The sequence below is a fragment of the Vipera berus genome (assembly GCF_964194415.1).
Source record: "Vipera berus genome assembly, chromosome: 2".
Lineage (NCBI taxonomy): Eukaryota > Metazoa > Chordata > Lepidosauria > Squamata > Viperidae > Vipera > Vipera berus.
Window position 1 is genome coordinate 51520763 of NC_138203.1, and position 24230 is coordinate 51544992.

At 37.8% G+C, this 24230-nt stretch overlaps 1 protein-coding gene across 2 annotated transcripts; it reads right to left on the reverse strand.

Annotated features, from left to right (window-relative positions):
• Window positions 1-3159: 3159 nt before the first annotated feature.
• Window positions 3160-23223, reverse strand: CDO1 (cysteine dioxygenase type 1). 2 transcript variants are annotated; one of them, XM_081321584.1, is made up of 5 exons: window positions 14379-14557; window positions 13936-14013; window positions 8186-8343; window positions 5343-5512; window positions 3160-4534 (listed from the first exon to the last, which is right to left on the reverse strand). In XM_081321584.1, exons 1-5 carry the CDS (start codon window positions 14381-14383, stop codon window positions 4505-4507), a joined length of 441 nt encoding a protein of 146 aa, XP_081177710.1. In that variant the 5' UTR covers window positions 14384-14557; the 3' UTR covers window positions 3160-4504. The 2 variants fall into 2 exon arrangements, with proteins under 2 accessions (XP_081177710.1, XP_081177709.1); XM_081321583.1 differs by lacking the exon at window positions 14379-14557 and adding an exon at window positions 22927-23223 and having other exon boundaries at window positions 3166-4534.
• Window positions 23224-24230: the final 1007 nt, after the last annotated feature.

A 24230-nucleotide genomic window follows, 5' to 3' on the forward strand; every position in this document is an offset into this window, starting at 1 on the left:
CTTCCATAATGTTGAATTCCAATATTGTATGATCACTTCCTCCCAAGGTTCCTGTGGCTTCAACACCTTCTATCATTTCAATTTTGTAATATAGTTAATCTGATTTCTGTATGGCAATGTCCATGTATATACTGCAGGTCTTGTTTTGGTTTTTTAAGAATGTGTTAGCATTTAAAAAACCATTAGATTGATAGAAATTGATTAGTTATGCTCCTACTTCACTTCTGTTTGCTAATCCACATAGTCCCAATTACATTTTCCTCCTCAATATTTCCAGTACTGGTGTTCCAGTCTCCAGTCATAAGCACACATCTTGCTTACATGTTCTGTCAATATCAGTTTGAACATGACTATAAAACGTGTCAGTCTCCTGGTCTTCTGCATTGGTGGTTGCAGCATAAAATTGGATAATTGTCACATTAAAAGGTTGTCTGTACAGTTTAATTAATGTTGCTCAGTTACTGACCACATTGTACCCAATTAGTGTTCTTACTATATCTTTCCTGCTTATGAAAACAATGCCATTCCTTTTTTGTATTGCATGTCCTGGGTAAACACTCTTCTAACTGAAAGTGTTCAGTTCCAGTCCATTTCAATTTGCTGATGCTTAAGATACCAGTTGCACTGTGTTGAGCTTTCCTGTGTTCATACTTCTTATGTTTTGTATCCCCTTTGAAATTCTGTCTTTGCAGTTTTGGATTGTCTATATTTGCAGGGCAACCTCTGTAATAGACATCCTGAAGGCTTTAATCTAGCCAGAACATAAACACTAGAAGGATTCTGAAAGTTCTGCAACTCTTCTTCAGCAGCATGTTGATTGATTTTTGATTTGAGTGACCCATCATTCAGCATTGTATATCAACCACTTTATATTATCAATCACTGTGTTTTTCTCAGTAAAATATATGAGTGGTTTACCATTACCTTGTCCTACGTAGTAGGAAATTGTTGTCCCACTACTGTCAGCCCTCCCAGGTAAACCAGGCAGGAAACACAACTAAATGAACTAATTCTACTTTATTGTAAGGTTATATTAACAGATTATTGCAAATCTGAAAGTATAAACTTGCCACCGTCAGTTTTAACTGCTTGAGCCATTAGGGTGGGTCCTTTCTAAGTGGCTGACTCTCTTGTCTGATTGTTTAGTAGGCAGCATCGCTTCCTCTTGTTCGCTAAGGCCATGCACACATTCCATTGCACTACAGTGATCATCTTCCCATATAGCTGCTGCTCAGTATAGATGCCTGTTTGATTTAGTTGGGCAGTTGGGATGAGCTTCATGCCTTGTATGACCCTGGTGGGATTATTCACTCTTGGCATAGATTCCTGACTTTCTTCAGTCTTCCCTCTCAGGAACACCTCCTTTTCACTTCCATATGAGGCAACCAGCAGTATGTGATGGAATTAGGATCTACATCTACTTGTAAATTCACAGTAGATAAATTTACAGCACGGCTACACAATATTTTTGAATATTGGACAAAGCAATAATTTAACTTAATTTTAATTACATTTAAATTAAGTGTATGCATTTGAACTAAATATGGTTAATTGCATTTTAAGTAAATATAATTACCATTACTTCCCATGTATTTTTTAATTTTTCCCTTGTATTAAACTTTAAAATTTGGTAGCTGAATTTTGGGGGACACGATGAAGACTTTGTGGGGCTACAGATTGTGTACTGGAAGCTGACATTCAAGGTGACCAATTAGTGACCCTCCAAAGTTTCTGAACTATTCCCAACACCTTCTCCACTTAAAGCTGCAGGTTCACTAAATACTGAAGGACCAAATCCTACTCCTTTCATCAGTAAACGCTGAGACCATTTTATACCACAGATAGGTAGATTCAATAAAGTATACATGATTAAACAACAGATACATGATTTAGCAGCATCTTTTGTAAATAAGTAGCCACAGTGAATTATCTATCTGAAAAGATGAATTAGCAACTTACTACAGTAACCATACTGCATAATCAATTCTCATGTGAAAGAATAGTTTTATTATTCAGGATATCAAGCACACATTCCAGAAACAGTCTTTCTATCCTGTGTCTGAATGCTACTAAAATAACTTTGAAAGTATGGAAAAACCACTATGACATGTACTTGAAGCAAAAATCCTAGTAGACTGATATGCATAATTCACCAAAAGGAAGTATAATTTACTTCTGTTGATATGTTTTTAAATATAGAGCTATTCTTATGGTTTATTCTTGGCACCTGATGCACTTGAACTAAATATGGTTAATTACACATTTTAAGTAAATATAATCACCCTTACTTCCTATGTATTTTAAAAAATTTAAATAAGAGCAATGGTGATAGACTGCAGTATTGTAGACTAATTCTGCCGACTGCCAGCAGTTCGATTTTCACCGGCACAAGGTTGACTCAGTTTTCCATCCTTCTAAGGTTGGTAAAATGAAGACCCAGTATGTTGACATTTTAAACTGCTTAAGAGAGTGCTGCAAAGCACTATGAAGTGGTATATAAATATAAGTGCTCTTGCTCTTGCTATCTTCATCTGTTCTGCTCTAATGACTTCTTTCAGTTGGCTGAAGCAATGGGAAATGAAGTAAAACCTATGAGTACTCTAATATACAGTCTTGTAGCACACAACACATTCCCCTTTGTTAAACATCTATATTAAGTCACTGGTACAGGTCATCAATTGGTTTGGAGTAAGGTATCATCAATATGCTAATTTTTCTGTTTTACAATGACCTCCTGCCCAAATTAGAGATAGCATGGAAATCCTGATCCTGAATTTGCAGGCTAGAACAAGCTTGGGTTGACTCTACCTAGAGGCATCCTGGAACCAATCCATTAACTTAGATATGGTCTCTTGTAGATGGAATCTGCACCCCGTTTGTGTGAGTAGAATCCCATGCTTAGGGGCCCCATACTAGGAAAGATCAAAGGGATGGGGACTCTCTATACAATCCTTCTGTGTAGTGGCCTCCTTGTTATAGAAGACTTTATTTCCCAAGTGGGAGGAGGCAAAAATGGTTTGTTTCATGTAGGTACTGTAGTTGATTTTTGTGTCACTGTTGCCTGGACTACTCCCTGCAGTTTTCTTGGCAACATTTTGGGAAGAGGATTATCTTTTCCTTCTTCCTAAATCTGAGAGAGAAAGAGCCTTTATGTGCCTAAGGCAGAAATCATAGTCTGGTTTGTAGCTGGTGCCTTAACCGCTATACCAAACTCGTTCTTGACTGACTTTTATAATATTATTTTACGATTATAGTGCTCGAGCTGCTACACACACACACACATCTACACTTGTATACATACATAGTCTTATTTAAATTATTGGGCTGGAGCCTTCAAAGCTCTGTGTTATAGAATTTATATAAATAATTAAATTTTGAAAGTAGCTTCCATGACATTTAGTACAGCTACAATAAGAGTCATTGTAACATTCAGTAATTCTGGCCTTGAATTTTTTTGGAACTATACAAATGTCACTGAAGTGAACATAATTTTGGAAGAAAATATCCCCAACTCTATTTTTGTATATTTATGTAATATAAGCTCACTGAAGTGAACTCCCAAGTAATTGCTGTCAGATTCTGCACAAGTACACGGTCTTTGTTCTGTGAAAGAGAGTTCCCATTTTAATTAGCAAATCAACCAAATCTTTTTTTTGTCACAAGAAAGAATTCTGTTGCTCGGTACCTTTTAGTTTCTAGTGCTAGATATGGTGTTTATAAGCATCCCAGATTCAGAAAAAAATAAAAATAAAAATCACTATTCTTTCTTCCCTTATCCTTAGTAATGGTTGGATCTAACAAAAATATTGACCAGTTTCTGGGTTGTTGTTTTTTTTAAAAATCAACAGTACAAGTGTGTCTAAAAATCAGTTTTATTAGGGTAATTGGTCGGTTTTAATAATACAACCCACCTGAAACATTAACAGTTGAGCCCTTTCATCACCCTTAACTTAATCACAGACACATTTTTTCTGAATAAAACTTGTAGAGGATACTCTTTATTGCTCCTACTAAAAGATAGTACTTCCATGTTAGATTTTAAAATGCACAATTAAAATTCCAACAAATTATTACATCCATGATAAAAAGAATTCTCTTTGCATCATAAAGTATACACTAGATGGGAAATAATGTGAACATGGAGTGGAGTTTGACAAGTTATAAAATTAGCTTTAGTAGTGTACATTCTTTCGGAAGGCCTGCTAAGTACAATGTTTGTGTGCACAGTCTTAGAATTAATCAGAGGCATTCTGCTCCCCCCACCATGCTCTTATATTTGTTGGTTGTCTGCAAGAATCTTCTATATTCTGCATTTTAGTGTTTATGTATGAGAGAGAAAGAGAGAAAGAAATCATAGCTAAAAAGCTGCTTTTCATATAGGACAGCTATGTAGTCCTGCATAAAGATACAGCTTGATACTGGCATTAGCCACATAATTCTTCTGCTCTTGCTCAAACAATTTCTAACAAAATAAAAGAATGTATGTTGGTACGTTTTGTGCTTCTCAGTTGTTCTCTTGAGAAACTGCTGAAGTCTAGAGAAAGAAAGAGATAAATGGAGAGTTTTCAGTTATTTTAAATAAAGCAGATGGTCTCTGTAAGCATGAAATTCTAAATAACTGTATGACTGAAAAATGTAGAATCAAGTATTATTACGTTTTCCAATAATTTCCTGAGGTATAAAACAAATTTGCCTTTTTCATATAAGGGGAAGGAGTGGAACTGATTTGTGAAATACCTAAAAATGTAATTATCATCATTTACTAGTGTTAAACTACTATCAATAATAATGCTTAATAATCAATTACTGATTTTATTCTTTTTTTTAGCTGAGACACTTCTCAAAGGCTATCATGCAGACCAGCATTTTTAACACTGAAGGCAGAGAACTGCATAATTCAATTTTCTTCAAATGTCTGCCCGGAGGGAACTACATCAGAATAAGGACACTAGTCTACTCTGATTTCCCAAGTTCCAATATTTTGTTCTTTTTTCAAAGAGAACCCTACCTTTTTTTAGTCTCCTTTAAAAAATATATACAGAGTTGCAACATGAAATGTTAAAATGAAGACCGGCCATCCTCAATGTGTACAATATTTTCTATTTGGAAGTTATTTTTTAGTAATGAAAAAGTCAGAATAGAAACTTTAATAATAAATCCAGTATGTATTTTTGTTTCTCTTCAATAATCCTGAAGCTTTGTTCAGGCATAAAATTATGATATTTTTAATATCCTTGTCTAACCATGGTTACAGTATGTAAGAATTGAGCTTTTTTCCTGGCTGCTTCCTCATTGCTTCTGTCAGCATGACCACAAATGACAAGACACATAGCGATACTTACGTATGGAGTCCTTTCTCCAAACTGACTATAGAATGTCATTTTAACTTTTTGCTTGTGTCCAGTTCTTTGGTCAAAGGTCTGGCAGATTTCAAAAGGTGGACTGTACAAGTGGAGACTGATGGCTGTTTCGGTATGGCTTGGGTTCTCCACACGATGCAAACCAATGGAGTCTACAAAGAATGTAAGACCATAACAAATCAATGCAGTGCAGCAGTTAGCTTGGGTAGTTCTCAATTCCACCCATCCATGAAGCCTACTAGGTGACATTTTCACCAGCTGCTTTATTAACATGCTATATTTAAACGGGTCTTTCAAAGGCCTAGCGTGCATATCCAGGAACCCAGTTTATTTCTTAATCGTTATTGAACTCCCAGCAAAGTATTCTGGAGTAACTGAAGTTTATACTACTGAATCACGCTCTGTCGTGCAAATCTAGAAAGACAGTGCTCCTTTCTGGCCATAGGACACAGACCAGTTCCACAAAAGAGCACTTTAAGACTCCCTCCATCTCATTTTTTTTTAAAAAATTGAAGACAAAATGGTGAAAGGGCAATGAAGGGCTTCCTAAGCCTATTTACAATGATTTCAATCCTAAAACAGGCTATTATGGATTTAAAAAAAAACAGACAGACAGATAGATAAAGAACCACACAAACCACTGGGAGATGTGGCTGGATTACAAGCCAACATAGCTCCTTTGCATTTTATTTGGCAGTTCCCATTTTTACTTGTTGTCTGTTACTGGATTGTTTGGTAGGTCATTTTTTTCAGGAGCTGTAGATTTGCACTGAGGGAAAATTGCAGAAACAGAAGTTATTCTCATTATATAAACCTGCAATTTTTAAAAATTCCATTTATATCCCGCCCTTCTCTGAAGACTCAGGGCGGCTTACAAGCTTAGCAATTTGAATGGGAAGAAATGCCAGAAAAGAAAAACAATGTATGTATTAAAGTCTTTTGACAGGGCTCACAGGTGATACTTAATCAGCTGAACAGCAATCCCAGCTGGCTGTATGAATCCAAATATTCAGATTAGGAAGGAACCTGTTATTTTCAACTTGTATTCAAACATATATAGAAATTAGCTACTTGCTGTCACAGGCAAATATGATAAAATAAATATCCAAAGTGAGCATACACATACATAAAGTGTAAAAAACCTCAAAGTTATCAAAAGATGCTAAAATGATCAGTCTTTTCAGGGGAAGGGAATGTGTATTCGGGGATGGAGAACCTAAACTATTGGTGTTTGAATGAAGGTAGCAGCAGAGAACCTGGCTATGTTTTTCAAGGTTTTCATAGGCCTGTGCATCAAAAGAAATTACATTTTCTCTTCTGACTGCCAGAATAGCAGGAAGGGGTATACAGTATTTAGTTTGGACGCCATGCACATATAGCTGTCTCCATGTCATCCAGCTGGCAGAAATATATTTGGTGCTGAACTGGAATATGGTTATGGGTTCCTTCTTTGGATATGCACACAGTGCTAGCATTTCTTAAATCACAATACTTGGTTGAAAAGTACGTAGTACCACCAGGACATCCTTCTTAGTATGTACAGATTGACGAAGTTGAGAGGAGAAAAGCCAAAAAATTACAAAGTGTTATGTCTAGCTTCATGGACTAAGTGATGTAAAGGACTTTAAGCAATGATATATAGATCAAATGCCAGATATTGAGATGATTTCATTAACCTGGATTTCATTTCCATCTGGAGTTGGAAGACAAGGTTAGCTCAAGCTTAGCCTCTTCTTCTGAATTCCAGCACAAAGCCAGGAAAATAAAATGGCCAGGAAAAAACAGGAAAGGTTAGGCACCCATTTTTCCTCTTCTTGGAGAGAAAGAAGATACTAAACCTGCCATTGTATCTCTACAGATATGGAGTCACATAATTTTCTTTTTTGTTATTTTAAACAAATGGAGGGACAGGGACCCAGAAGGTGTTAGCCACAGAAGTGCCTAATACCAAAAGTAGCTTCTAATTTAGTCAGGAATGGTTTAGGTTTCTTTATTATTTAAGAATATGGCCATACAGAAAAAACTTTTCTAAACTTAAAGAACATATAATTTGCAACGTTCAACATCTACTGTAAGCAGGTAATTTGTGCAACCATATAGCTGAAAGATGGTTTGAAGGGAAACATCTTTTTAAAAGAAATGGATGTTTTATGGATGGTCAGGGATAGATAAGACGACAACTTGGGAGAAAGGAAAATCACTGTGGGTGGGCGTGGCCAGCTCTACGTTCACATCAAGGGTACCTATGGGGATCTGGGCAGGAGTGGGACAGATCTGAGGGTCTCTGGCAGAAGGAGGGTCTCTGAGCCAGGGCCAAGGTAGCGGGGGCTGTTCCCTCACTGTTTCCAGGATGGCTTCATGGGCCACATGAAACCACTTCGCGGGCCGGATCCGGCCCCCAGGCCTTGTGTTTGACATGTCTGCACTAAGCAATAGTTTTGATGGCAATAAGACCTTTTTGAATTATCAAGCTGTCAGTAGATGCCATGTCAGTGTCTAAGTTGGTTCCTGTTGGAGGTAAACTGTTAAAATTGTAAGGAGGAGATTAAATGAGCTTCCCATAGTCTGCTGAAGGCTGTGGAATAAAAATCATGCATGCATGCATGCATGCATGCATGCATGTACATATATATAAATAAATAAGCAAGCAAGCAAGCAAAACAAACAAGTCATTTACGGAAGCAGGAAAAATAAGGTTATTTCCCCCAAAATCATAGAAGGACTGTGTCATGACTTTTACCATACCATAAAAATTAAACTTTAATGGTAATCACTATTGGAGAAAGTAATGTTAAATTTAAAGATACCAAAGCAAAATGACTTACCATTAATATAGGCACACTGATTTCTCTTTAACACTCTTTCTGATTTTTTTAGCATCTCTCCAGCCCCCTTTTTGCCAGGCCACTCAAACAAAGTTTCCTTTAGGTTTCCTTGAAGTAGCTTCATAAAACAGTGTGAATCTGTGTGATCATGGATACTACTACAAAAACAAGAGATTTTAAAAAATGCATAAAGTCAGAAAGATTGATGCTTGCAAGGCAGCGGCTCCCTACCTTTTCTATATCCCGCAGCCCTAAAACACTTCTAATATATTCTCGCACCCTTCAAAATAACAAATTATGGATATACACTATAATTTTGAAAACCTAAGTTTTCACACCCCCTGGAATATCATCTCGCAGCCCCGGTTGGGAACCCCTGCTGTAAGGTGTGTTGTATGTGTGCGTGTGTCTGTGTGTTTGTGTTATATATTAGGTCAATTTTCCACAACTTGGCATTTTCCAAAGAGTTAAAATGCTATTTCTAGAATTCCCAGACAGCACATTGGCAATAAACAAAAATAATTGCTGTTTTGCACGGCACAACATGCCCTACAAATTCAATTATCATGAATATAATGTTCAATTCCAGTTAGGTAACAGCAATAAACCATGATCTTTGGCTGATCTGGAAAAGCTAAGCAAGGTTTGGACCTGCTTCGTATTTGGATTGCAGATTGCCAGGAAATTCCAGAATTGTAAATTAGACTGAGAAATTTGGGCGGGGGGGAGGAGGCAATACCTTGGAGGAAGGCAAATGGTAAACCAGTTATTCCTTGTTGCTAAGAAAACTACACAGACATATCCCTAAATTAACTAGGGGTTGAATTCTGTTCGAACAAGTCTTATCTTTACAGTGTTCCAAAACAGCCAACTTTCAATAGCCAAGTGTTGCTAAACTCTTAATCTCAGTATCCCAGCCAAATGATCCATGGTGAGGGTGTTGGGAACTATAGTTCAGCAAAAGTGAACAGTTCAGGTGCATATTTTGCACTTTTTTGTACAAACATTTACCTGGACTGAATCAATGTAAGTATTGTAGCTAACAATTCTACCCATGAATTAAGAAACTTTAAAGGAAAGATCATTCAGGCTAGTCCAAAAGAATCATCATTAGAAATAATACAATCTTTACTTTTTTTACTTAAATAAAACTTTACATTGACCCTTCAATTGTAAACTCAGTCTGCAATTATTTCTTACATACAGGCATACTTATTTATATGCTCAGTGCTTTTTTTTGTAAAAGAAAAAGGTGCTGGAACTCACACGTCATACAACCTGCCTTGCCTACCCTGCAAAGTTCCATCCAAAAAAGGTGCCGGAACTCCGTTCTGAGCGTTCTATGAGAAAAAAGCTCTGTATATGCTAGTTATAAAATTTTTGTCCTGCAAGCTTCCTAATATGCTTTAAGATCCACCATTATTAATGCTATATTTCTGAGCATTAGTACTTATATGATATGTTTGCACATCTTTTTTTTATTAAAAACCAATTTGGCAGTATTTGTTTTCTGTGTTTTGCAATAGAAAATAAATGCCACGTACTTATATTGTGCAACACAGTTAAGGGAAAAAAAGTAAAGTATCTAGGTTACAAAACACACATATTTCAAAGAGGCTAGGAAAGAAATAGAACTAAGACAGCCAATGTTTAGGTTTGAACAGTTTTAAACTATGTAGAAACAACTCTTATCCATAGATTCACTATTACAGACCTTACTGCCCTACTATTTTATTAATACTAGTGTTCTCAGAGTCCTACTTTTCTTATAAGGGACTGAAATATATTAAGCGATGTTGGCACCTTAAATGCATTTGACTACAAGCAGAAATGCGTAAGCAAATTTATTAGATTGATTGATTGATTAAATTTATATGCCGCCCTTCTCCCTAAGGACTCAGGGCGGCTCACAACAATAAAAAATTAAGAAACATAAAGTACAAAAATTAAAAAAGAATTAAACAATAAATATGATAAATACATGACAATTTAACCCAATAAAAACCTAATTTAAACCATAATCAGTCCAGACCCGCTTGTTGAAATAACCAGGTCTTCAGGTCACAGCAGAAGGACCGAAGGTCAGGGGCCGTCCGCAGCTCCGGAGGCAGTTCATTCCAGAGGGTCGGCATGCCCACAGAGAAGGCTCTCCCCCTGGGGGTTGCCAGCCGGCATTGCCTGGCCGACAGCACCCTGAGGAGGCCGACTCTGTGGGAGCGAACTGGGCAATGGGAGGTTGACAATGGCAGCAGGTGGTCTCGCAAGTACCCCGGGCCTAAGCCATGTAGGGCTTTAAAGGTTATTACCAGCACCTTGAATCACACCCGGAGGGTAACCGGAAGCCAATGCAGCTCGCGCAGGAGTGGTGTAACATGGGAGTATCGAGATACTCCCATAAGCACCCGCGCAGCCGCATTTTGCACCAGTTGAAGTCTCCAGGTGCACCTCAAGGGCAGCCCCATGTAGACAGCATTGCAGTAATCCAAGCAAGAAGTGACGAGGGCGTGGGTAACCGTGCATAGGGCATCTCGGTCCAAAAAGGGGTGCAACTGGCGCACTAGGTGAACCTGTGCGAAGGCCCCTCTGGTCACGGCCGTTAGATGATCTTCCAAGTTAAGCCGTGAATCCAGGAGGACACCCAAGTTGCAGGCCCTTTCTGAGGGGGGCAGTACCTCCCCCCCATCAAAAAAGATGGAACTTGTTGGACACCACTGCAGCTTCCCAGGAGAACTTCATGCTAACTAATCTTTCTAAGCACCCAAGTACTTGTAATCCCTCAATTTTGGCCATAAATGTGATGGGTAAAATTGTGAATATGGTTGTAATTGCTGTGGACATCATCCAAATCCACAAAATGGTTTTCTTCACATGCAGAATAGAAGAGGGATCACTTGGTGTCCTACTTTCCATCTCTGGAATGGAAATAAGGCTGTAATAGTCTAAGGCCACTTGGTTTGAGACTGTCCATGCTAATTCCCCAGTATACTGTTTCCAGTGGAAAGTTCTATGTCTTTTGATAAATAACTGAGACAATGTAAATTTTGCTTGCTTGTGATTCTGTCTCCTTCTCTATTTTGCCAGCCTTTATTACAATCTTGCCAGTTTACTGTTTTCAGTGTTTGCTGCTAAATAAGCATCAAGCTATATTTTTGCAGCTGACTTGGGTGATCTGTATGCCTGCCCTGATCTGATCTAGTATAAGGATTAACAGGAATGTAATGGGTGCAAACTAAAGTAGAAATGAGCCACAATAATTTTCCAAAGTAGCATATGGTGGAGCAGTGGGCTAATGCCTCCTTAAGTAACACCAGCTGCCTGCAATTAGCGCAGGTTCGCATCCCACCAGGCTCAAGGTTGACTCAGCCTTCCATCCTTCCGAGGTAGGTAAAATGAGGACCCAGATTGTTGGGGGCAATTAAGCTGACTTTGTAATAATGCCGCTTGGGGGGTGTGTGAAAGCCCTAATAAGCAGGCATATACATAGAATGAAGGCTACTGCTAAGCTTGTAAGCCGCCCATAGTCTTCGGAGAAGGGCGGGATATAAATGGAATTAAAATAAATAAATAAATATATTCCAGAAAAAAAAAACAAAGAAAGAAAAAAACCAAACCAGAAGCAATATTATTCTGTTTCTTATTAACTAAGCAATGAGCTAAAAAAATGGAGAAGGACCTTTTCTGTCTTACAAAACTCATATCCTTCCATGTCATGGAAACTGGTTTTACCATAGAGCGGAGATGGGCAACTATGGCAACTTTACAACCTGTGGACTTCAACTCCCAAAATTCCTGAGCCAGCATAGCTGCCCTAGAGCAGGGGTGTCAAACTGCCGGCCCATGGGCCGGACACATCACAAAGAAACCGCACTCACCCCATTGCCAGCAATGGGGAAAAAGTTCCGATATGTCACGCAACGTCACGTGACATCACGGGTTTGACATGTCTGCCTGAGAGCTGAGAACAGCTGTTGTTTCAGGATCTCAGGATTCCAAGTCATTCTTGCACATAAAAGGGATATGTTATCCTTTGCCACATTGACAACAACATTTCAGAGAGATATTGGCAGATTGAAAAAAAAGGAAAAAACTGGGGTGGAGAAGGAATAAGAGGAGCATTCTATTCCTGGATTTAAGCAGCCATCATAACACAATGCTCTTTCAGTCAAACCCTGGAGCCATCTTACAGAGGCTGGTCAGAGCAATGAAAACCCTGCTACCATTGTAGTAAAACACAAAGAAAGAAGTCACCAAGTGGCGCTAAAGTAGCTTGTTTTGACAAAAGCAATCAAGATAGCAGTCCTGCAAAAACAGTTTTCAAGAACTATTTCTGGTAAGCTATAAAACCACTTATAACTTATGTTTGCAATGCTCACCCTGTTTTTTGTCATCTGTAGCTGGCAGTGGAAACCTATCACTGATTGCAGGGATAGGATGAACATTTATGAAGGAATCCAGATGTCTACCAGCATTTGATGTGTACCATAATTTGGTGATATTCCTATGTATAAGATTTTTAGTGGTGAACCCATGTGGAAATTACTGCACATTAGACAATCATGTAACCACATTATGTGGACTGAGTTGTGGAGAACTGGATTCTTCAGGCTCCCAAAGGATCTTGCACACACCTGACTGGCTGTGTCAGTGTCAGTGTTAAATGTGATGCTGGGCCTCTTGTTGTTCTTATTGCCCCGCTCTTAAAATGCTAGAATTAGGTGGTCTTAATCTTTAATATCCACAATTTGGGACAGTTACAGTTAGAATAAAAATGGGATGAAGGGGGAATGAATACTGTATTATAAATGAATTCCTCCCCATTCTCCAATATGGTTGCATGGACAGGACTGATAGACTAGTTCTTGGCTCACTTCTGAAGTCATACTCAAATAATGTTAAAGTGTAACAAAAAATGCTTGTAAATTAAATATTAAAAAATGGGGGGGAGGGAGGTTGCCTTTCCAGGAATAGAGGTTCTATAACTGATGCTTATTTCTTTTTTTAAAGAAGTTATGTCTAATCTCAGTTAAGCTGAAAGGGATCAGGTGTGATTGGTATTTGTAGCGGTGAGAATGAGGGACTGAGACCTGGAAGTCCGGAAACTTCCAGAAGGTGGCAATGGAAAACACCTTATATACTGTTGCCAAGAAAACACATGAATGAGTGTGCAAAATTGCTAGAAGTCACAAAATTGCAAAAAAGTGTGTGATGTATATGGGGAGGTTGTATTTTTGAGCAACGTTTTTGGTAATTATTCTCTTACGAGAAGTGGTGTTAAGAGTCTCAGTTCTGGAGATGAGGACTTTAAAATAGCAGCATTATAAAACATGGTCTTCTTTTGGACTAATCTTGGTGGTTGTTGAATGCAGGCAGAAAACAAAACACATTTTCATTTGCTTTCCTGAAATTAAAGCAGGCTCTATCTTTTCTGACTAACTTTTGCAGGCCGAACGCATTATACTCTTATGGAAAAACAAAATCTTCTTCAAGAGAAACCAGCAAGCACTAATGAAGCCTCACCAAATGACCAGTGACCATTAGAAGCAATCAAGTATATAAAAACATGGTCATTGATAACTGTTGCACATTTGGTTTTGATCTGTGAATTTAAAAGTTATCAAATCTGTTGGAAAGTTGGACTTTAACCATCTATTGATAAGTTACAACATAAACAACATTCTCTTCAGAGTGCATTCACATTGTAAAATCGTATCCACAGACTTTTGACCATTAGTATCTTCTCAATTACAAACCTGCCATGGCCTTCTCCCCAGCATAAGATCATCAGATTGAATTTTCCATTTCCTTTATCTACAAGATTTCTTGTGTATCTGAAACGATAAAATGTCAGGGAGCCTTTGTCAGTTTTACCTTCGGGAAGCAGAAACAATTTTTAAGAAGATATGAAATGGCATAGACAGGCTGCCATCCTGTTCCAAAAGCACTTCACGTTAAAGGTTATTTCTGTATTGAGACATTAAACAATTTTCTATCCTTTGATATTATGAGCACTTATAGCATGCTAGCATTCAGAAAATAATACTGAGTTACTTTACGGTCAGATGCTGGACAATAATCACATGTCAAATGATTTAAACAGTTTGCAGGACATAAAACTAAAGCATCTTATTCATTTAGAGTTTTTTTTATCCCACCTTTATTATTTTTTATAAAAGACTGAAGGTGATGAATGTACCTCATACTCCTTCCTCTTCCTATTTTCTTGACAACGGCAATCCTGTGAGGTGCATTGGGCTAAGAGAGTGCTACTGGCTCAAAGTCACCCAGACAGCTTTTATGCCTAAGGCAGGACTAGAACTCATGGTTTCCTGATTTCTAGCCTGGTCTCTTCACCATTGGACTATGTCAGGGGTAGGCAACCTCGGCTCTTTTATGACTCATGGACTTCAGCTATGCTGACTCAGGAATTCTGAGAGTTGAAGTCCATGAGTCATAAAAGAGCCGAGGTTGCCTACCCCTGGACTATGTGATTAATAGTGGACACCAGCTTTCAAGATTTTTTGCTTTCTTTTGAAAACCGTTCCTTAAGGGTTATTGAGCTCCAAGGAATATGAGAGTTTACTTGTGGAATTTTACTCTATGGTGTGTGTGTATGTGTTTGTGTGTGTGGGGGGGACTTTTCCTCTTCGGCTCCCCATGCCTGACCCTTCACCCTATGCAGATGGATATTTCTTGAACCCTGGAGGAACAAAGGTAATTATTTTCTGCCACAAGTATTACATTACACACATTTTTCTCCATCCCTTTATATTTTATACTTATCTTTTCCAAGATTCTTCTCTCATTTAAAAGGAAGTCCAGCATCAAATAATTTTTTTTAAAAAAACACATTTATATAGTGCTATAAAATTCCAAACAAATTTATTTAAAACAAATTTGCAATCCAGTTGACAATATAACCCAAATACTTCTTGGATTAGATAATTTCCAAATAGTCATATTAAGGAAAGCTACTTTTCTGCGTGAGGTATTTTAGACCAAAAAGTTATATAACAATATATAGCACGTGCATACATGCATGGACACGTATGCATAGAGTCAACAAAAGAGAAAGGAAGAGATTTTCCTGATAAAATAGCAATGTTATATATAGCAAACAAGAGATTATGACAAATAAGATAAGGAGTGTCAAGGGTAGGAGTTACACAAGAGTCTATGATTAGGAAGTTCTTCAATAAGATTCAAAATAACAGAATGCAGCTTGCAGAACAGGGAAAAAAAACTGAACAGAAATTCTCCAAAACATTTGAATTAAGTCTGATTTTTAAAAAGCTGCAAATAGGGACAGTTTCCTAATGCATTTTCATTAGAAAATACATCTTTTAAATATTATTCACAATTTATCTGTCTTAAATATTACCAGGTGAATGCATGTATTGAATTTTAATTTTATTGAATTTATATACCGCCCTTTCCCGTAGGACTCATGTAGTTTTAAACCAGAGCACCATCCAGACATGGAGCAAACTAGAAGTTATCTGCAAGGAGATTTTTTTTTCCAAATGAAAAACAAAAAGAATTGAAATGCAGGAAACTTACTTATGCATAGACAATGTGTTATCAAAAATACTGCAACCAATATATGATATACAACATAACAAAATGATCCAGCCCTAGAAAATGAAATCTGGCTTTTATTACATGACATTGTATTTCTCTTATGTAACTCGTAATAACATTATAAAACATAAGTCAATACTTGAGTAAAGAGGGGGACTTCTGGTGAGCATTATGGTGAGCTAGATGTTCTGTTGACAGAGGATGGCATTTATGACCAAGATAGCAGTTGGATGCTGTATCTGAACTTGCAAAATCTCTTCAGAGAAAGATTACATGCACTCGAGAAAAGCTGCTCCTTGTTGAGTAAACTGCAGGAGTTTTGTGGGCCATTTATGAGTTGTTGAGTAGTTGGTAATCAAAGTAATAGTAGCAATACAACAGAGTTGAAAGGGACCTTGGAGGTCTTCTAATCCAACTCCCTACTTAAGCAGGATATCCTATCATTCCTAACGCATGGCTGTCCAATCTCTTCTTAAAAATTTCCAGTGATGGAACACCCAGAACTTCTGGAGGGAAGCTGTTGCACTGGTTAATTATACCCACTATCAGGAAATTTCTCCTTAATTCTAGGTCAGATTTTTTTTGATAAATTTCCATCTGTTGCTTCTTGTCCTGCCCTCAGGTGCTTTGGAGAATAGGTTAACCCCTCTTTTCTCTGGGGCAGCCCCTCAAACTTTGGAAGATTGGTATCAATCAACCTTAATCCTTCTCTTCGTTAGACTAGACACACCTATTATAACATGGTCTTTTAAGGGCAAAAAGTTTGACCGAACCTCATTTCTTAATCTTTTCTTGAATTATCTTTTTATTCTTTTGGGAAATATTAAGAATGTTCAAATCAACAACTTTCTACTGTATTCAATGGGTAAGGTTCCTTCTCCTAGGTAAAACAAGTTTTAAATACAATTCTAAGTCCTTTGAAAAATATTATTTTTGGAATATAGCAAATAATGTTTTTTGAGTGCTTTATTTTTGAAAAGTTAAAGGATTTGGAATAAAAAATTGAAATAAATTATAAAATCCTTTCTATGGGAAACTGGATGTTTGCATTTTTGGGAAAGAATGGTAAGCTGGGTTTTTGAAGACTGGATCCTAAAAGGCACCAGAAGCAAATAATATAATGGATGCATCCAGAAGTATATGTATGTAATAAGTGATTCAGAAGATACCCTTAAAGATTTCTGCCATTATTGAAAAATTAGAGGGTGCTATGGAAGAAAAACAAGTTTCACTCAACAAATATCAAATTTACTTAAATATGAAGCTGAAAAAGATAGACTACTGTATAAGACAGATATAAAACAAGGTGCTGAACCTGTAAATCAAGTATGCTGATGTTTTAATAATTAAACAGGACATGAAAAAAGAGACCATAAAAGTGGCATATACAACTTTTTTATTGGATTTATAAAAGGGATGTCTTAATGTTTGATTTTTTTTGAGAAAAGACAAAAACAAAATGGAAAAAAGGTGTTGTATTATTTCTAGGGGCTTAAGATCAAGACTTACTCCCCTTGGGAGTAAGGGGAAGCAATATAGGGTGGGTTATTTGGCCAAAGTTAAACAGGTGGATTTTTTCTGACTAGGACTGTAAGGTTTTTAAGGTTTTGCTCTACTGAGAAGAAGGAGCATGCTGTGGATCCTGTTGGTTAAGGAGAAGAGCCTTTTCTGCCGTGGTGCCCGCAGTTGGGAATACTGTGCCCCACCTGAGGTGAAATCCTCACTCACTTATTTGGCCTTCCAAAAGGGTTTGACAACCTCTGCCTGGAGCCCCAATGGGAGAATGGCATCCTGGAGAAGGTTAATGAATTAGACAGACCCCATCTCCTCCCTGTGTGCACTGCGCTCCCTTCCCCTCCATCTTAGTCAATTGGATTTTAACAATCTGAATTTTATGATCTTTATTATTTTAATGTTTCATATGGTATTTTTATTAAATGACTGAGCTGCGTAGGAATAGAAATTCAAGAAACAAATACATAAAATAAGACTTCTATTTCTGACAATTTTTAAATTTTTTTCTGATTAGGACCAAAGATGATATTTTAAGGTTTTGTGTTAACAATAAAGAGTTATGTGGGTAAAAGGTTATTATATTTTAAATCTTTTTAATTAAATTTAGAATGATTATGTTAACATTTCTGGTAGCTTTTTCGGTTGTTTATTGAATATATTTGAAGGATAAGGTTTGGGAGATTTGTTGAAGAATAGAAAAGGAGGTATGAATGAAAAGAAGGAAATTAAGTGGTCTTATTGATTAAGCTTGTAACAGATGTGGTCATTTCTGGTAACTCTTAATAGAGTTTTGCTGATTAAGGTGGATGACAAGGCGTTTTAGATATGTTTATAGAGAATGAGGTGAGATATGGGATTAAAAGATTGTTGTATTTGAAAAGTTGGTGATAAGTTGTTAAAGTTGTTGAATACTTGCAAGGAAAAAGGAGAAGTTCCTTTTTATCTTTTTTCTTTTTATATATTTTTTTCTTTTCTGTTTTTTACTTTTTGTTTTTTATGTTTTACTTTTTTGTAGTTTGCATTATTTTTATTGTATATTGTACTCTTTAATAAAAATAAAAATGTTATTAAAATTAAAATTAAAAATATTTTGGGAGTTGAGCATCCAGCACCTTAAATCAGTTTGTTTTCTAATTGATAGGCAAAGTTCGATATATAAGTATGAAGCAGGAATGTGTACTAATATGGATATTTCCTGATACTATGGTATGCTATGACTCAAAAATAGATTTTCGTTTCCCCAAAGTGACCAGTGACATCTTCAGGGTGTATATGTGTCAAAGGCCATCCACCTTTGTGATTAAAGCCTTGCCTCTTTATATGTGTATGTGTAGCCTTGATCTCTTAGACAGCAGTTCTGCAATTGCCATCTAGCCAGTTTTGAACACACACACACCACTGATATCAGTGAAAATGACACAGATGGGTTGGAACCAATTCCATTCCATTTGATCACTGATAAAATTAAATTCCTTATCATTTATCCAGAGTTCAGGTGTGTTGCATGGGTAAACAGCATGGCAGCTGTTTGGGAGCAGACAAGTCCTTTTGTAAAGCTCTATGCAGGACATTTATGAATAAGAGAAATAATCAGATTTAGGCTTGTGGGTTCTATTTTGCGTTTTACCAGAGTCTTGAGGACCATCAGCTGGAGTAGAGGCAACAAAAGGGTTCAAGAAGAGGAAAACAAGGATTCTTACTTTCTTCAAGGATTCCTGAATGCTTTAGGAAAACAAATAGTGCTCAAGATGAGCCACGATCAACCAATTATTCAGAGGTATAGTCAGGGCTTTTTTTCTCATAGAACACTCAGAACGGAGTTCTGGCACCTTTTTTGGATGGAACCTTGTAGGGTAGGCAAGGCGGGGTTGTATGACATGTGTGAGTTCCGGCACCTTTTTCTTTTACAAAAAAAGCACTGGGTATAGTCTATGAATAAACATAACCAATGAAGGGGAACCTCCCTGGATAATTGTTTCCTCTGCCAAAGTGCACAGTTACAAAGGTTTTCCCCTCACTTCATAATCTGCCTTTTGTACCTTAAGTCCACTATTCAAAATCTTGTTGTTTGGAATGTGACGAAACTGGTCCTGCCCCATTTTATGTGACCTCCTTTCAGATATTTGAAGTATGTTATCATTTTATCTTCCCCTCAGATTTTTCTCAAGCTTAAACATATCCCACTCCTTCAAACTCTCTTTATAGGACTTAGAGAGGAAAGTGCATAAACTTGTTAGCAGAACCTTGTAGCATCCTAAATATGAGATAATTCCTGAGAGTTATTTCTCTATAATCAAGTCGTCTATTCTGAGGAGCTAATCATAGCTCTTTATTGTACCAAGGTACATTGCTTAATTTTTAAAGACTTCCTGTATTTAATAACTTGCTTTGTTGTGGCTTGCTTTATTACTTGTAATCCTGATAATATTCATGCTTGCATTCATATAATACAGTATATAAGGCAATTTCATCAAGTCATCTAGTATGGTAATAATGCCATTAAGGGAGTATATCAATCCAGCCAAAACATTTGCATCTCAGAGACCTTGCTATTATTTCCGTTTAATTGTCAATATGATGGGTGATGTAAATGGTCCAACACTCAATTAGCAGAGTTGGTTACTAGCAAGTCCCTTAGCTGTTTGGTCACTCCAGTCTTACCCTCTGCTTCCAATCATGTGAGCCTCAAATAAGTAGTTTCCTTTAAATTTATGGAATATACCGTATTTACTTTAGGGAAAGGAGACAACCAACGAAATGCCAAATAACCATTAGCTCATGATTAGATCATTTTATCTTCTTTTCCTCTACACCTATAGTAGGGAACTCCTGGCCTTCCAGATGTATATATCTGGCTTCAAGCCCAGTTAGAGACGTAGGCTTTTGCGTGTTACTATCCTTCAGACATTGCTAAAACCACAGGCTCTCCATACCTGTCCTTTGTTGTGAACAGAAATATATAGCAGTTAACCATCTAAGGCACAAAGTATGGGAAAGGATGGTAACATTCCCTTGCATTTGCAAATAAACATCTGTCTATCCTAATAATGAAGTTATTTACATTAAATAATTTTTAACAGAATATACAACAAAAGTAGTCAGGATGCCCAGAAAGATGTGAAAGTTAACAGTGCTCTTGATTTCTGTTGATCAAGATAAGCTACTTTTCAGATGTATTTGGGATTCTTTATTCAGTGGTATCTGGAACATTCTTCACAAGAGAACTGGAAGGACAGAAGAAAGGTAATTTTGCAAGATACCCTGTGCAACTAGGATGGCCTTGACTGACAGTTGCGCATTTACTAACCAATTAGCAGCTTACAGGGCAAAGTAATCAATGTCATTGTTTATCTTAGAAGGTTAACACTGATAAGGAGTCAGCTGACCCTTTTTAACCTCCTGTAAATGAAATGTAATGTGCCAGGAAGGGTCACGCCTGCTATATCAGCCACTGAGGTCATCTATATTCTAATCTAAATACCAGTTGTCACTCTCCAAAATTTTTGGAGTGGTCTTTGGTATTTTGACAAACATGACCAGGTCATAGAATAACATTCAACTTGTGCCAATCCTGATTAACTTATGTAACAACCATATTGATTTGGATTTACCTTAAGAACTCACTTTTTGACCTTTATTTATTACATATGGGAAGGATAACTTAAAGGTTAAGGCAACATATCTGACCTGGTGCTTTCTCTTGGCTGTGATTGCATATAGTCTTCTTGAATCTGGTATTGGCCATAGCGCATTTCCAAGCACTATGGCCAATACCAGATTCAAGAAGGCTATATGCAAGGACTGATTCACTCAAATCGGCAGTGGGGATATGCTACTGCTTGAAAGATGCAGTTTTATGCTTTAAAGAATTATTTCACAAACCACTACAAGCTCGCAGAGTTGGGTCTGCATTAAGTATTTACCTACCTATCCTAATGCAGAAACCGATGTAATATATTTTGCTATACTCAACATCACTGGATGCAGGTTATTTTTCTCTCTCTAATATTACTTATTCTCTTTCAGAGAAACATGCTTATTGGACTGTTGTGACATAGACCACGAACAATATCATAATGCTAAAGAATAACAATGTATTTGATTTGCTAGACTAAAACCTAATTAACCATACCCATGAAGTTTCTGTTGAGGCAGAAAATATGTTTGCACATATGATTGTGTAAATGGAAGATGGTAGGTGACAACCATAAGGTTCAAGGGAAGTGAACTACATAAATAATGGGTAGTAATAATTATTTTATTATAGTGGCTATTCACAAATGTGTATGATCATTCAGATATTACATCTGTGCTGCAGTTTACTCAGCTTTTGGTTCCTTGAGGTCAGAGGGACAAAGTTCTCTTTTGTTTAAAATCAACCTGCACATGTCAAATAGCTCTACTGAGTGATGATATCTAATTCTTTGATCTCATTCCCACATGGACAGAGAATCTAATACCTGTTGCAGTTATACAGGACCCCATCAATATGACAGTAACTACTGAAAGAACACACAAATTGGGCCAATAGCAACATGATGTATTCATATGAAGTTTCTGGATTTAAAAGACACACAGCTAGAAACTAACCATACAGGCTGGAGTCATACAACGTGATAATGTTGTTAGGTGGTTTGTGAATGCAATTTATAAGTCCATCCTATGGATTATGAATCAAACCAGCATCAGAATCAAGTATAAGAACTTTGCAGCATTACATGGGAAATACAAGGTTGTACTGTTAAGTTGCCATTCTGTGCAATGTGATTTTCAAATGTATTTGACAGTCATCACATTACAGAGCGACCCCTCTACAGTCTACATCTCTGCAAGACTGCCAGCGGTTCTTTTACATTATATTCTGCAACAGAATGGTTGTATTGCACCAAATTCCCTTTCAGATCCATTCCTCAAGATTCAGTAGAAAAAAATGAAGAAATTCTTGGAAAATCTTGAAAAATGAAAACCAGACGATCAACTTAATTTTACACCTAGTAATCAGATGCACAAAATGGTAGAAAAATTGAACAGGTAATGCAAATTCTAACGTATCAGCTGCAAAGGCAGGATAAAACTAGTACGACCTCCTTGGACACAAAGGTTGGTTAGTCCAGGTGCCACCTTAATTCCCCGAACGGGCAGTTCGAATGAGAACCAAGGATATCCTGCAGCATAAAAAGGAGGGTCACGCTGCAAGTAAGTCTGGGCTAGACAGTCTGGGAGTTTTGCCAAAACAGCTCTCCCAGCTGTTTCTAAGATACCCCATTCATTTCTAAATTACCAACCAGAGCCGGATTGCGTGGCCCACCCTCGCTCCAAGTTAGGTTCCCCCCCCCATTTCTCTAAAAAATCCCACTTAATCTCATTTGCAACCAAGGGAACCATTATTGGTAACAAAACACTATGCATCAGGGATGAATTATGCGCATTTTTATGAAAGCTGCAAATTAGATACGTGTAACGTGATTCGCGTAGCAGAGTTGGGCACACCTTAAATCGGGAGGGGGCAACGGAAGGGAATGGGTTTGCATCTAAGGGCTGCACACCAAATGCATCTCTTTCTCTGCGTTCACTAGCAACTAAAGCTCCGAGGCTGTAACTCGGCGTAGCAGGCATTGATTTCCTCTCCCGGCTTTCCCCACGTTTACCTGAATTGGTCAAACTGGGCATATTTGGTCCACTCCTCTGGGTTGCTCTCGTAGGATTCCATTAAAGTTTGCACTTCTGCCACATTGACTTTATCGCTCGCAAACAAGTGATGCAGGGTCTCGACCAGCTCCTCCAAGGTCTGCGCTTTCCATACTTCTCCCTGCATCGAGTACTCCATAACTCTCGGTCGCCGCCTCGTTGCACTAAAGTCTTCCCGCTGGCTAGATGGGCGACGAAAGCTACCCGCCCCGCACCTCAAGGCGAAAGCGACTCTTGCACTGAAGCCGCCGGCTTCGCTCGTCTCTCTCTCTCCTGGCTCTCAGAAGAGGAACGTACCAAATATCCAAGGAGAGCAGAGGGAGGTACCAATTGGGTCCTTTCAGTCAGCTATAGGTTCCTGGGCAGGCTAAAATAAAGGACACCCCCAGCGTCGCCGCCACACAGTTCTCGAGCCGCTCTCTGAGAGCCCCTTGGCTTTTCCCAAATGAAGCGCCCGCCTCTTTCATTGCCTTCCGGCCCCATTTCATACAAAATAGGGTCCTAAGCGATATGGTGTTTTAGCTCTGCAGCGCAAACGGAATTGTGGGGCGAATGCACAATGAAAGGCCTCATCAATGGAAGAAGGAAGGAGTTCTCAGCCCCCAAAGATTGTCCTATCTAACCCAATTATTGCTAATCTTTACAACTACAATAGAAGGCACAGCCTCCAGATTCGATCGGATTATCCGGCAGTTTAACAAATCTTAACAAATGTCACTTCTGTTCGTTCTTTACTCACTCTCTCTCTCTCTCTCTCCTTGTCTCTCTGTGCAGGTTTAATTTCCACTTTTCCTGGTATAATAGTCATGGGTTCAGGAGAATCCAAAATGACTATATGCTGGAGTAATAGAAATACGCTCGATACTGCAGGTTGCTTACTAGTGCTCTTCCATATCCCTTAACTGGCTTGCTTAAAAGTACCTAAGTAATAATTGGGGGGATTCTTCTCTTTCTGGATTCTTCTCTTTCTATCACTGTAGGCATAGTAACGCCCCGTCTTGAAAATAGAATTAAGATTTAGCACGGCTTTGTGCAAGCATCGGAGTGTGATCCAAAATGAAATGATGCAGTTAGGAACGGCTACATCCACAGATCTCTAAACTTGGCTAAAAATATATTGCAGGAGAAAGCAGGTGCAAAATCCCAAAGCAAACATAAAAACTGTTTGAAGTTCTTCTGTCAAAAGCAGTAAGTCAATCATTAGCTTGAAAAATAAGCTCCCACTTACATCATTCATAGTTCTGGCATGGCAACCAAGAGAGGG